Source organism: Micropterus salmoides, unplaced genomic scaffold (genome assembly GCF_014851395.1).
Source record: "Micropterus salmoides isolate LMB-PRFRI ecotype aquatic unplaced genomic scaffold, ASM1485139v1 Ms_hic_scaffold_16, whole genome shotgun sequence".
Lineage (NCBI taxonomy): Eukaryota > Metazoa > Chordata > Actinopteri > Centrarchiformes > Centrarchidae > Micropterus > Micropterus salmoides.
The window spans coordinates 20,585,799-20,600,942 of record NW_024040707.1 but is presented as its reverse complement, the minus strand read 5'-3'; the positions used below and the strand labels follow the sequence as shown (position 1 = coordinate 20,600,942).

At 41.2% G+C, this 15,144-nt stretch overlaps 1 protein-coding gene across 4 annotated transcripts in view; it reads right to left on the bottom strand.

The window, feature by feature from the left end:
- The window catches only part of ube4b (ubiquitination factor E4B, UFD2 homolog (S. cerevisiae)), a 20,351-nt gene extending 6,130 nt beyond the window's left edge, over positions 1-14,221 (bottom strand). The window contains exons 1-24 of one of the 4 annotated variants that reach the window (XM_038722818.1): positions 13,903-14,221; positions 12,487-12,706; positions 11,109-11,244; positions 10,501-10,588; positions 10,054-10,198; positions 9,700-9,925; positions 9,005-9,493; positions 7,589-7,792; positions 6,347-6,488; positions 5,599-5,699; positions 5,298-5,412; positions 5,004-5,087; positions 4,397-4,453; positions 3,669-3,785; positions 3,375-3,473; positions 3,164-3,277; positions 2,671-2,869; positions 2,425-2,563; positions 1,981-2,080; positions 1,652-1,779; positions 1,372-1,470; positions 850-1,085; positions 556-682; positions 283-427 (exon numbers count right to left, since the gene is read on the bottom strand). In XM_038722818.1, coding sequence (XP_038578746.1) covers positions 283-427; positions 556-682; positions 850-1,085; positions 1,372-1,470; positions 1,652-1,779; positions 1,981-2,080; positions 2,425-2,563; positions 2,671-2,869; positions 3,164-3,277; positions 3,375-3,473; positions 3,669-3,785; positions 4,397-4,453; positions 5,004-5,087; positions 5,298-5,412; positions 5,599-5,699; positions 6,347-6,488; positions 7,589-7,792; positions 9,005-9,493; positions 9,700-9,925; positions 10,054-10,198; positions 10,501-10,588; positions 11,109-11,244; positions 12,487-12,706; positions 13,903-13,926 — 3,534 coding nt within the window. In that variant the 5' untranslated portion in view covers positions 13,927-14,221. The remainder of the gene's footprint in view (positions 1-282; positions 428-555; positions 683-849; positions 1,086-1,371; positions 1,471-1,651; positions 1,780-1,980; positions 2,081-2,424; positions 2,564-2,670; positions 2,870-3,163; positions 3,278-3,374; positions 3,474-3,668; positions 3,786-4,396; positions 4,454-5,003; positions 5,088-5,297; positions 5,413-5,598; positions 5,700-6,346; positions 6,489-7,588; positions 7,793-9,004; positions 9,494-9,699; positions 9,926-10,053; positions 10,199-10,500; positions 10,589-11,108; positions 11,245-12,486; positions 12,707-13,902) is intronic. The other 3 variants (XM_038722820.1, XM_038722816.1, XM_038722817.1) reach the window with 3 other exon arrangements.
- Between the last annotated feature and the right edge of the window lie 923 nt (positions 14,222-15,144).

Below are 15,144 nucleotides of genomic sequence, written 5' to 3'. Positions count from 1 at the left end.
CGGTGTTTTTGAGGGTGTCGGACCGACGCAATTTGCTGTGACGTCACAGAGAACAAAGGGAAAAGGCTGGACTACAAACGAACCGTTTTCAGGCAGTTCAGATGGGAACTCCCTTTGGGGTGGACTTGGGCTTATTCGCTTTGCAAACCTATTACATGCACAAAAAAGATATATAACTCAATAAAGGAGAGGGAAAAAAGCTTAATACGACCTCTTTAAATAAATTAAGCTTAATCGTTACTGTTGTGAAAATGCATGCACCCAATAATGCTGAGCACTGACCCTAGGTAGCTGATCCCACTGCTCCTTATTCTTCATCTCTTCTTGAACTTCGTGGATACGCTTCAGGGACTCAAGGCTCTCGTCTAACAAGAAGGTGGTGTCATTAATCAGCATGTTGATGTAGCGCACAAACTGCTTGCCGGAGCTAGAGGGGGAGTAAGTTTGAAAGAAGATGAAAGGGTAGGTCAAGTTGGAATTGATCCAAGTCAGTGGCCACTGATTCAAACCTAAATTGTGTAATTTGTTTACATCATGACCAAAAAGCAAACTCACTTGAACTCCTCCATGAAGGTGCCATGGTGGGCAAGGTTCTGCCAGAGGCTCTTGAAGATAGTGCTGATATGGTACCGTATAGTGAACTTATCATAAAACTCGCTGGTGGCGCCGGTATGCTCAACATCTGACCAGGAGAGACAGTTTTAAAGTCAAAAAGGAAAGGACCTTACAGTAAAAGGACTAGAAACTACATTATTATTTTTGCAGATCATTATTTACACTACATCCCATTCACTATGACAACACCGTAGAAGTATACATATATATACACACAGTATACATAGAACTCACCAGTGTAGAACTTCATGAGGGCGGGGACCAGCTGTTTGACAGACAGCGGGTGGTTCTCCATCATTTCAGAGAACCGCTGAGTACGAGGCTGTACAGCAGGGTTGGTGACAAACAGCACCTCCACCAACTTGGCGATAAGGTAGGGGTTCCTGATGTAGTTCTGGCTGCAGATGAACACCACCAAGAATGTAACAATGTCCTGGACACATGGCTCATATAAAACCTGGGGAGAATACCTGGAAGACGAGAGGAGGAAGGGATGAAACAAGCAGGGCTGAAAACAGTTTATACATTACTTACTAAAGAATCAGCCCATATTGTGTATTGATAAATGCATTTCTTTGTGTCCATGTCTTCTTTGACATTTAATGTTTCATTCATATTATATTGTCCTTTCTTTTAAACAGACATGTTGGAGCGTAAACAATTTACAATTTAAAATTACTCCTATCCACAAACTATTCACTGTTACGACATAGTTGACCAATGAGACAAGTGCGCAAGACTAAACTATAAACTTACTGCACGACAAAAAGCAGAAACTCAGCCACATCTTCAATGTAGAACTCAGGCAGAGCAGCAAAGCTTTTGGGAATCTCAGGATTCAGTGGCAGGGTAATGCTGTGTAAGGAATGAACAAACACACTACTTACATCTTGATTCATTACACACTCTGAAGTGGAACAAAGCTTGAAAGATACCAAAGACCACAAGAAAAGCTCTGTGTGATGCCACATCTGTTCCTTGTACATCAATATCACAACATACAGTAACGTGGCCTGTCAGCAGCAGGGCGACTCACTTTGGGTAAGCAGGATCTACCATGCGAAGAATGAGCTGAATGACTGTGCTGTAGAACTGCAAACATCTGCGGAGCAGGTTCTCATCCAGAAGGCCCACGTCAGCACAAGCTTTGGCTCGCACCAGTTTCTGACAGGACAAAGTCACACACGATAAGGATCACATCTCTGTAAATATACTCTGTCCTGCAATCCTGCATGTTTCAGCCCTGAAGGATAGTCTAGTAAAGTGACAAATGAGTATCCGTGCATCTGTACCTTTAAATCAGTGTTGAAGGTTTAATCAATCAAGGAAAGACAGTGGGTGCATACACAAGGATGTTACACTGACCTTGAGCTGGGTTTTGCATCGCTTGAGCATCTCTCTGTGTCGACTAGCCAGGGGGGAATCTTTCCACTGAGTTTCACTGTTCTTCAGCTCTTCTACAGTTCTAACATGGGAAAACAACACCATCAAAACACAGACAGAGCATACCTCTGTGGTGGTGTGTGGGATTCCACTATACTTGTGCAGTCTGCCACATTTGTGGGGACCAAAATGCTGGACCCCACAAGGTTGAAGGTTAAGGTTTACGGATAAGGTAAGGGTAAAGGTTAGACGTGTAGCTGTGATAGTTAAGGTTAGGGTAAAGGTTAGACGTGTAGCTGTGATAGTTAAGGTTAGGGTAAAGGATGTAGCTGTGATAGTTAAGGTTAGGGTAAAGGGCTAGGGAATGCATTATAATCAATGAGATGTCCCCACGGGTTAGAGGAAAAAAACAATGTGAGCGTGTACCTGTTCAGTTCACGGATGGCTCGCAACCTGCGGATGTAGCGCCTGCAGCCAGGCAGGATGGACAAATGGTGGGTGTGCAGCGTCAAGAAGAAACACTCAGTTGGGAACTTGGGTTCTGAGAACTTGGTAGGGTCTTCATCTGTCCACACGAACAAATAAAAGTCATTATTTCTATTACAGAAACATACCACCATCAATCAATCTGAACAAGAATTAAACCTGTATTTTTATTTATGGCTAACTTACGCAGCTCTGTCAGCCAGCTCTTGAGCTCCTCCATGGTGGCTTTCAGACGAGTCTCCTCTAGGCTGACAACAAGGCGACACCGTGGATGGAAAATGTAGTAGGGGTCCACCGTCTCCAGCTTGATCTTCATGCTCAGCTGCTGCAGCACCCATAAGAAGTTGAGCATGAAGCCGTCTGCAGACACCAACTTGTCATCAGTCTAAGAGAGAAGAAGGTAAATTCAGTACAATTGCAAATTCAAAAGCTGTACCTTAAACCTCAATGACAACTAATCAGCAAAAAACCCCCAACAACTTATGTTTGACAGTAAGGTCTGATAACACAATGGGGAAACAATTTTTTTCTTCTCTTTTTTTTTTTTAATTCTCTATTTTTTAATTATTTAATTTTCAAACTTAGAAATATCAACATTAAAACTATAGAACTGAATACAGTTTGGTAAGTCAAAAACAAATTCTTTTAGATGTGGAAATGAATGACTTTTGCAAATTACCTGCATCTGGGCTTTCTTCACATTGTAGTTGACTAGAGCTGCCATGTAATTAAGAGCGGACTCGCGCGTTTCTCCATTTAGTAGGATGTTATGGAGAACTTTGAAAAGATCACCCTGAAAAAGATAATACATCATTTTAACACATTATTTTTTGTACAAAAGGATAAGCTAATGAATGAATAAATAAATTCATTATGAAGCCATGACTCACCCTTGCTGACTCCAGGTAGTGCTGCAATGATTGGCTGACGACTCGCGTGTTCTCCATGGTGATGGCTGGGCCAGAGAAATACTTGTCTCCCACTCTGGTCTAAACAAAGAGAGAAGTGTTGAGTTAACTCGTTAAAGATTGTACCTTAAACAACTTGTTGTGTTTGCAGCATTATTGCATTAGGTGTGCTCTCACTTTTGGCAGGACCTTTAAGTATGAAAACACATAGCAAATTGGCTACTCTGGTGCTATTCACAGTTATGTTACTTATTTCACATCACATAGAAAACTCACATCATCCTCAGCAAACACAGAGAGGCTGAAGAAAGCTCCCAGGTAAGACAGTCTCTGGATCTCTCTGCCACAACCAGGGCTCAGAGGTTTGGGACACCACAGAGGCAGCGACGTTGCCTGCACAGAAGAGCCATGACAGACACATGTTACAGCACGTTACAGCATGTTTTCAATCCACAAAAATTTAACACATTTTATTGTCTAGTGGTGCTAGTGACCATCCCATCAAACTAAAGTTAAATTCCAGTGAAAACCAGTATGTTTCCATCAACAACCGTGGAAGACAAACTGATCAGTGTATTCCCAACTACTGACTCAATTTAAGTCGCTTTAGAAAAGCTAAATGTGTCTTAAAATAAATATTATGCAGCAGATATAATATTAATATATTAAGATATATGTAATTATAGTCCACCATGTGCAGGGGAATTTTGTCTCACCCTTCTTCTGTGAAGCAGGAAGAGCACTTGGTGTCACAAATACAATAAACAGAGCACATTCTTCTGTGCTGATGTCGACTAGCCATGCAGGTATGACGACGGTATAAACAACAAGACAAAAGCCAGACATGCAAATAAAATCCCCTCATCTTCTTGGGGAATTACTTAAGCAGTCCATAATTGTTTAGTGACTTGATAAAAAAACAGCCTTAATAATCTGAGCCATGCAGACATAATAAAGAACTCAAATGTCAAAATGTAGCTTTGGACATCCAACTGTATACTCACCAGACTGCACACGGGATGAGTCTTTCCATATTTGATTTCACAAAGCTCAGCTAATGCCTGTAAAAAACAAACAAAAAAAACACACCACTAAAACAGTGCTGCAGTTGAGATTTTCCTTAAATATGCATGTTTCATTTCCAGGTAAACTGGGTTATATAGTATGGCAAACATAAAAATTAGCAATAGCAAATGTGAGATTATTGTTCAAGAGATGGTTTCCTTACATTTGTTAGAAGCAAATTACAACCAATGATATTCTCTAACAAGCAGCCCGCAAAACAATGTAACGACAACATTCTTAAAATTAACAACTTGAATATATTAAATTCATACAGAGATCCCAAATCAGGTTACAGTAATATCATTGTGTATGCTAGCATGAATGATTAGCAACAGCCAGCACTTGACTGAGGAACGCTATAATACTGCATATTTAAGAACATCTGCACGCATATGGTACTATACATCTGGAGCTGTCAGGTTGTCTGACATTCAGACACTCATTAAGCCCTGCTGTACTGTATATCCCCTACAACTGTAACTACATCAAGTCTCATCTCCCGCCTGGTGCTACAGTATAGGTCAGTCCAGGACAAGATCTCCTCACCATGAGGGGGAATTTAAAGTTGTCACTGTCAAAGGAACATTCTTTCACTGCAAGAGCCAGTCCATGGAGGATGGGAATGAAGATCTGAAAAACAAGATCGTAAATATGTCAACTTTCAGAAATGCATTTCCAGCTCACAGCAAAATCTCAAGTTGTTGATGTTTTCTACGTCTGCCTGAATTATTGCAATTTCTTCATAACTGTGAAGGTGCTTTAGAGAGAGTACAGTACAGTGTAGTTCGTTGATTGATTATAAACGTGTATCAAAAACTGATGACTGGGTGCGCTTCCCACCTGTCTGAACACCTCTTCCTCCTGGTGGGTAATGCGCACAAGTTCCTGAATAAAGCCATATGGAAGGTTCCGACACAGCATATAAGGTACCAGCAGAGACTGCTGCAGAGGGCTCCTACATGTAGAAAACAGAGAAGCATTGTGCTGAAATTAAATAAATAAATAATGTGTCTGGAGTCCAGGTGAAAGAGTAGTTGCTATGGAGACTCAGACTTAAACGAAATGGAACAGAACGTACACACATACAGTGACATAAGAAAATTACCCCAAAATTGCCACAGTGTGTGGCTGGCTTTCTTACCGAGGCTGGGTCAGGGTGCCTTGCAGGACCAGGGCAACATTTGAAATACACTGAGAGCGAATGTTGCTGAGAAGCTGGCTGACATTCGGTTGGCTGCACATCTAAGATAGAGAAATAGACAGTATAGGAGAATCAGTTTGAGGTGTAAAAATGTATGCTGCTATTTTCACACAAACTCTCTCCACACTCTGCTGAATCACACTGTTCTTTGACGAGCCAAACCTTCACTCATTTTCAGACCATCTGGCCTGCAGCTCGTCTCTGAAGTACAGACTGTTCGCCTGTCCAATTTATACACAGTGAATAAGCTGTAAAAAAGTATTGTTAGTACAATTACATTCCTTAAAGCCAGGGTACACAACATTGGAAAAACTAGCAAGAAAAAGTAACCAACACCAAAATCCCCACCCCCTTCCTTCAGGCCTCCCTCAAAACACATTTTCATATGTAGTGAGTATACAGGCAGAGTGCACGTAGGTAGGTAGGCCATATCCGTGCTTAGTAAAGTCTTGTGAAAGCCACAGACACCTTTTTTTCCCCCCCTCTCATTTTTGTGTAAGCACATTTGCTGATTGCTGTCAGGATCTAAAGATAATTTCAACAAATAACAAAACATGCTTTTGTCTACTGAATCTCTATATAGGTTTTTATTCTTTAGTAAAAGAAAAATTAAAAAAGAAAGCTTTTAGTGTAAATTTTGTGAATAAAACCTGGTTAAGACATCTTTGTCTTACAGACAGCCAGTTACCTTGGGAGCTTTCCTCTCCTCCATGCCAACACTGTCAAAACGCTCGATGAGGTAGTTCAGCATCTCTGTCTCTTTGCACGCTTCAATGGTGAAGCGGTCGCTGGCTGAATCGGAGGACATCCCTCCTCCACATGCACCAAGACTACAAACAAAAAAACAAGGACAATGCGGGGCTCATTAAATAACATACAACATCAAAGCACAGAGAGATATGCCGTTTGCAACATACTCATGTATGTTTGGTTAACAAACTCAAACCCACTCTCAAGGGTCCTGAAAGAAAAAAAAACAAACTATAAAGGCATTAGTGATGGCACTGCGGCATCTCAGTACAGTAAAGGGCTCTTGATAAGAAAAACAGATATTAAAAATTCAAGAGCTGTTTGCAGCAAGTCTTTGAAGCCGATATTAGGATTCAGCTTGCCACATTTAACTGGCAAATACGGAGTTTAAATTGCAGTTAGTGGTCAGCTGTGACCGCAAAACCTGCATGTGAGCTGCTTCAAAGCATGACAAACTTTAGGAGGTAATACAATTAACTTTGTTATCTACACAGGCAATGCAGAATATATCACCTCTGCCCAACTGTTCTTGAAGCTAAAAATTAAATCCACACAACAGGTAGTATTGTTAAACAATGCAGCTTTATTCATGCCAATTTACCACAAATAAATATTTGATGCAAGCTGAACTAAACCTTAATTTTTATTCAGTTTGACTCCATATACACAAACACACTTACTCTGCCCTTTCTCATGTAATGATACCATCCATGCATCAACTTAATAACTGTTCAAGACTACCATATGCACAAGACCCTCATGCTGCACTAAGAGGGTTAAAATACATCTGACATATTCAAATTCATTAACATTAAAAATGGAAGTCAGTCGACTCTAGCCAATAAATAGGGAAAAGGGCCAGGAAATGTGTTAAGGGTTACAGAAATTCAGGTATTTTCAGTTACTCTGACCTAAACCACAATGAAGGTGGATGTATTATAAGCTTCTACAGCTCTGTAGAAAAACATCTTTAAAACTTACCACCATATTAAATACTAAAAGTTATACACCTACACCTCTAATGACCAGAAGTGTTAAGGCACTCTTAAAGACAGCTAAGCCTTTTTCACCACTCTACCCTGGTGTGTTTGTGCACAGTTAGTGGAAAGCTTCCTGGGCCCACTGGAACATGCAGTGGGCTGAGCAAGCACACACAAACACACACCGTGCAGCGGTGTACCTGGACCCAAACTGAACCCGCGCAAAATCCTCCTCCTCCTCAGAATCTTCATCACTGCTGTCGTGAGCCAAGTCAGAGAGGGCAAAGAACAGGTACGACAAGGGGCTAACGTGATGAGGAAATAGACAGGAGGGGTGAGAAAAGGTTTGGAAGAAAAAGATGTTGTGCAAGCATGAGGAGACAGAAGGGAAGTGAAAAAACATGAAGACATATGTGGAATGGTAACAAGTCCCAAAAAAAGACGACAAGGAAGAGGGAAGCACTAAGGGAAGGATGCTGGAGGGTGGCATGTTTGCTTGATAACTACTTCTTGTGCTTAAGATATTTTGTCTACAGCTTTTATACACTCTCAGAACACGTTTTCAAACAATTACTGAACTGAGCGTCACGATCACTCATGCAACTTCTCTTAAGCAAGTCAATGCAAAGAGGCATAAGCCACATCTTGTTTGCTCGAGAGTTTTATAGCAATGTAGGACCTATAAAACACCTTTGTTAAACTATATCTATAATATTAGTTATTTGCAAATGGGTTAGACCTTTTAAAATTATATATATTAGCAACAAGCAGCCTTAATTCTGCAAATTAAAGCTGGGGTAGGCAATTTAGATTTTGTAAGTATCCAACCGAAAAATAACAGGCCTCCCGCCAAAGCCACTCATTCAAAACACACTTTCGTGTGTAGTGAGTGCACGGGCAGGGTGCAGGCAGGCAGGCCAGCCAAAAAATTTCATTTGGACTGAATTAAATTATTTAAAGTGCAGATTACAGTCCTGTGAGAGCCACGGATACAGAAATTTTAAAAATCTGGTGTCAGGGCATTTGATTTATTGATTGCTGTCTGGATATAAAGACAATTTCAAAAAATGCTTTTGAAGTAATGTGCATACCCAAGCTTTAAGAAACTAGAATGCCTGTTAGGTGTCTGAACAACCCCTATATTAGCATTTTTGGTTAAATATCAAGTAATGCAATTGAATATTATTGAAAATATATAGAGGTGTTATATTATACAATATATTTCAAATCCCTCTCTTAAACACCATTTGGACACTTGCAACAGACAATATACTGTATTTTTTTTTGTTTGTTTTTTTTATACAATTGCTGCTCGAACTCTCTCTCGCTCTCTCTCCCTTAAGACTTTAAACACTGAAATGCTAAAATATCAGGTTGTCCATTAACCTCTACAAGTAGTCTAAATCTTACCCAGTTGAGATCATTATAAGCTAGATGAGAACTGACTGCATGAAAATGAATATAATAAGCAGTGTATCCAACAAAAGGCATCTGGCCAAAGATTTAGCTGCAAGACTCAATTCACACCCAACCCCAAATCTGGTGGTTCACAAAAAGTTAAGGTTTTAGTATGTTTGCTTGCGTATGCACCACACACTGATATGCAAATGAGGTACCTAGACTGCGGCATCCTGGCAGCAAAGGCAGCCAAGGCAGCCTGTCGGGTATTCAATCTGGGAGAAGGGGGCACCACGGGAGGGGGTGTGGAGGACGGCTGGTTGCGGGCCCTAGGTGAGCTCAAGGAGAAGGACTGGGGGCTGGGTGGTGGCATGGAAACTGGGGTGCTGGGAGAAACTAGGGGTCCCGCAGGGATAGGAGAGGGTCCCGGGAAACTAAGTCCTCTGGGACTCGGGCTAGATGGGGAAGGAGCCCCAAAGGGAGAGGTGACAGAGTAAGGCCGATAGCGCTGGGAGATGGGCATGGGGGCAGATGGAGGGTTGAGAGTGTGTCTCGGAGTAGCAGTAGCAGGTGGGCTAGGAGGAACAATGAATTGTGGGGTAGAGGGTGTAGAAGGTAAAGAGGGTGCAGGAGATGTGGGGAGAGATGGGGAGGTCGTCTTGGCTGCATCCAAAGCCATCGTGTGAGGACTACCACCCCCATATAGACTGTGGACAACATTGAGACAATGATTGGCAAAACTCATCTAGCAACAACGGCTTAAATAATTGAAATGGCAGCTTCCAATCACGATACCAAATAAATATCAAGAAAGCACACTTTTGAGGAGGAGCGTAGGTGACCAATCGAGAGCTTTGATATGTCTCTGGGAGTCACACTGTCAGAGCTCATAATACTGAGTCAAGTTACTTGCCTGGACAGAGAGCTGGCTCCAAAACACCCTGCACTGGGGCCCATCGGGCTGCCACCTTGACTTGAGGGCTGCACCAGCGTCAGACGATGGTCGGGAGATTTGGCTGCTGCAATTGGCTGAGAGGTGGCGGTCAAGCTGGCGAAGGGGTTGTGGACACGTGACTGTGAGGACATCATTAAGACCTCCATCAGGATCTGGCCGATTAGGTCTTTGAAGTCAGAGTATACTGCGGGAGAAAAATCATCAAATGCAGGAGTCGTTCGAAGCTGTGAACAAAACTTTGCCTTCTCATAGAGTGCAAGGTCATTCGGCTTGTTGGGGTGACTGAGATGCAGATGTTATTTAGTGACATACCATCCTTAGGGTTCTGGTGGAACTCAGCAGCCAGTGAAGGGAGAAAGATGACATCTCTATCCTGCTCCTTCCACGATACGCGGAGGATCTTACAAATGAGCTGCAGAGCCTGTTCTTCTGAGACGTCTGAGTTTGCAGAGGTTTCCTGTGGTGCACAAATGAAGAGACAACAGTTAGGATTTCATCACAACCTAGAGCCATTTGCAGCGTTAATGCTATTATGATACTCATTATCTCATGATCACTCTGGTCTTTCAAGAAACAGATATGCATCAATGAACTGTAATAAATGAAAATGAAACCAAGACTCTATGGAAAGTCCCCAATGACAACTTTTATGTTTACTCATTTAAAGACTCACTTGATCTCAAGACGGACGTGATCAAAGTTAAGTAGGCCAAGTAATTAAGGACTCTCTTTTGATTCATGTTCACTGCTGCTGTTTACCTTATCAGTCAAGTTCCTCTTCTCCCTGCGATCGCTGTCCTCCACCTCCATATTCTCTATCCCTGAGTCCACATCCACCTGGGACATGCTGGGAAAAGAGGTGCAGTTCTTAGTACGTCTCTTCATCCCAAAGCAGACCACGCCAACACTCAAACCACGATGGTTTAGTTAAGTGTTGTATTTGTGTCTCTTTTACAACAAACTTCCTAACCAGATGTTGTAAGAACAAAATATAAGGCCATGCTATGAAACACTACGGTTTTTGTAAAAAAATAAATAAAAATACAGCTTTCTGACTTACTTACAAAAAGAAAGAAAGTTGCTTTTGAATATTGTTAAGCCTTTACATAGAAACAACCTGTGATATTCACAGCATTTATGTAGTCATTTTGTGAACAAGTGTTCCAATATATGTTTTTGGGGTGAAACATAAACTATTAAGCCGGCCACACAGTCTCTGTTCTCCATGATGAAATCTTTATTTTATTTTTTTTTTTTTTACACAGCGAACTTTCAAACCCACAAGAGGAGAGTATTTGATACTCAAAACAGAGTATCATTTTTAAAAAGACATGGGCTATACAACATGCCATTGGAAAAACACTTACCTCTTTTCACAGGAGGCAGTGTCAATGTCCATGCTCTGCGATCGGGACAAACTCTGGGACTGAGTCTCAAGGCTGTTGGAGGGGGAGCTGGAGAGGGAGCTCACACCCTCGCTGCTCTGACTACCATATGCCACCCCTGCAAAAGCAGAAACAAATTTGAGTCTTAAATAAGAATTTTTCTTCTTGGTTCAGGAAAAGGTGTTGTATTGTAGCTCTGGCTTCAAGTTAGATGGCAAGTGTAGGTTTTGTTTGTTTGCTCTTCTAGACTGCTCGAATCTCTGCTGTCAAAGCCCCCCCACTTTGGAGAGACTTACCGTAGAAGATGAGAAACAGTTTCATCTTCTAGGTCTCCTCCAAAACGTATCCATTATGGTTCATTTATATTTCTGTCCTTGCAGCCTTGGATTTTAGTCTGTCATGTCTTGTTTTCACTTTACATTCCTCATGTTATGATGCCACTGATTTAGTTTTTGTACAATATGGTATTGAGATTTAATAAACAGTTTATAAGTTTGTTTTTTGTCATCATTTCCAACTAACTCTCAAGCTAATCTATAGAAACACTTCATAGATTAGACATGATTAAGCAGTTACTTAAAGTTTTAAATATTTGTCCAAAAAAACAATTGTTTAGCCACACTGGCTTAGTAAAGGCTCAGATTGGCATTTTTACGATCAACCAGTGCGCCATCCCATAAGCGATGATGAACACCCAGGATCTTAATGTGGATGAAAGACTGGAACATCATTACCCTCATTACACTGCTTGGGTCAAGAAGAATACTTAAATATTTTGTGAATGGCAAGAAGAAAAATCACAAATTTTGACCACCCCACTGGCCCTACAAGGTAGCCTACTATAGCAATAACAACACATGAACATACAATACATGGCTCACTAGTGTTTTCTTCTAGAGCTGTCCATGAAAGCAACAATTCTCACGCTTTACCACAGGCCAACATTGGTGTAAAACAGGGACACTGGTGATTGCAACAAGATGCTGCTGTTTGTGTTCACGTCATTCAGGGGTGTACCACTGGTTCATGCTGTTTAAATATTAAGTACACAAATATAAAAAGGTCCCTTTCAGTGTTGCACTCAAACTCAAACAACCACGGTTGTTTATCTTCCAAGCCTCAGAGACAACGTGTCACATGCCCATTTGCGTAAGATGATAGGGTTAGACTATAGATCACAAAAGAGGTTGACAACAATAACTCCATGGTGACATCCGGAAAAAGCTAACTGGATCCTGACCTGTTGCACACATCAAACCTTACTGTCAAGATGTAACCTAAAGTATTGCCTGCAATACCAGTAATTAATACAGATTTGCTAAATACATCCCAAAACCTGTAGATCTTATTCAGTTCTTACCAGAAGTACCCATAGGGGATGTGGCAGGGGTACCACTGTGGACATTGAGCCCCAATGAGTGAGAGGCAGCTGGTGGCAGGGGCTGGGGTGCGGCACCTGAGGGTCCAGGGAGCGGTCCAGGGGGAGTCTCTCTCTGTGGGGATGTCAGGGGTGTGCTGAGAGGGGTGTTGGGCTGTGACGTCTGTCCCCCTGCCAGCCGTGCCAGTCGCCTTCTGCGAATCTTTAATAAATATACCAGCAGATTCACATGTTCACTAAAGGTTCCTATGAAAGCTCACTGTACATACAAAGGAAATATGGGCTTGTTATAACAGGACTATCAAATGTATATTGCCCATTAAATGATAAGCCTATTTTTTGTCTCTGGATAAGTGATTGGCAAATTCAGCCAGAATGTGACTCTATGACGATTCGTTCATTTTCATTACCCATCTTTGATTATTAGTCCCAGACAATTTGTAAACAATTGAGTCGATTTTGAAGAGACACGGTCTTGAATTTAAAAGGCAGGCCTTGTCGAATGGATACAATTTAACCTACATTACGAACTAAGTCAGATTTGAGCACTAATCGTGATCAATCGTGCAACTCAGCTGAAGACCTTAACTTAGCAAATCAACACTCAGTTGCGAGTTGATCGAGTTACGTTAGTTAAATACGGGTACATGGTGACGAAGAGAAATCTTCAATGTTGTGTGTGGTTCCAGGGGAACCTCTCAGTGGGCACAGAGTCGGCCCACATTGGATTGCACAATGGTGGCCCGGTGTGTCTTTTATGCTGAGTCGTCTAGCAGGCTAATTTTTTGTGTTAGCAAAACAACGTTAGCAACTGTCAGCTAACGTTAGCTTACCGCAAGAAGATATGCCAAATCAACTCGGTAAACACAATGAAACGTTATCTGTCGAATTATGACCTGTAGAAAACACCTTCCAAATGAAAGCAATTGATGTATTTACGTGAATGTTGTTGTTTTATAAGAAAACAATGTTATCCATGGGCCAGCTTGTGCACAGCTTCTAGCAGTATGTTAGCTAGTTAGCATTGTGCTCCGGCTAAATTAAATTAACGTACACAACGGTGACAAAAACATACGACCTGCATCCAACTTCTAGTAATTTTACTCTTTTATATTAAACTCTCCTAAATAAATATCATGTGTTACGTTGGATAACACGGACTTATGTGTTGAGCTAACTTGTAAATGGGATTTTATCGCGGATACATTTCTTCAATTTAGACTAAGCTAGCCTCTGAGCTAGCTTTAGTAGCAAGTCGGCTAGTAGCAAGACAATTTGACAGGATGTCCAAAGGAATGGAAGACATTGGTAAACGTACGTCTTAGTTATAACGTTAGCAAAACACCGCGAAGTTAATTAATGGCACTCGCAGTGTGCGTTTTTCCATTGTCACCTTACCTCATCTGCGCTCAACTCCTCCATCGCAGCTAAGTTAGCAAGCTAATTCACTTTCAACTGCTTTTATGTGTGCCAGCCAGAGCCAGCTAGCTAGCTTGTATTAGAACTAAATATGCATAGTCTAACTCGTTCAACTAATGTGTGTCAGTCTTGATTGTCTTCAAGATAAAAACTAGGACACCGGTATACGGAGGGTAGCAAGATACAGTTCCTCCAAAAACCCTCTCGTTTGCAAGTTTTCTACCAAGAATGAAACAAAAAGAAAAGTAGCTGGCTATTATACGTCAAAATATAACACCGGCCATTTTGGATCTACACAGTGTCACGTGACTAAAAAGACCAGCCTACTGGAGGAGGTGTGAAGGTACACTGAGTCGCGGTCACACAGATACATTTAGTATGTCACCTGTGGTATGGATTTTTTGTAATAAACAAATGGTTTGCATTGCTAATGGTTTGGCTGCCAACTAGTTAATCATATCCATGCTTATGTTTCCCTTTCTCCCTTATAAAACAGCACACACTGTGTTGTTGCACATGAAAACAGTGAGTGCTGCACAAGGTCACTACAAACAGATTTTATTGAACTACACACTACATTAGTAGCTATAGATGACAGTTTGTTATATAGGATATAGTGTAAGACTCTTTGTAATAAAGCACAGATTTATTATATCACAGAGCCTGCCTCATCATCACCTGTGGCCAGATCTATGAGTGAGACTACTATGCAAGGCAAGTTTATTTGTAGAGCAACTTTCAACAACAAGGCAATTCAAAGTGCTTTACATAAAATACAAAAGCAACATAGGGAAACTTAAAAAAGACATTGAAATACATTTTTAAAGAGTTAAGTAGAAAATAAAAACAGCATAAAACAGGACAGTAAAATTTACAGCCTTACATTTAATTTAATTAAAGGCAGTGGTAAAAAGAAAAGTCTTCAGTCTTGATTTAAAAGAGTTGACAGTTTCAGCAGACTTGCAGTTTTCTGGGAGTTTGTTCCAGATATATGGAGCATGAAAACTGAACACTGCTTCTCCATGTTTAGTTTTGACCCAGGGGACAAAAAGCAGACCTGTCCCAGACAACCTGAGGGGTCTGGATGGTTCATAACCAAACAGAAGATCAGAAATGTACCGTCAACCTAACCTACCAACCCAACCTAACCATTCAGTGCTTTATAAACCAACAGCAGTAGGCCTACTTTGAAATCAACCTTTGGCAGACAGGAAGCCAATG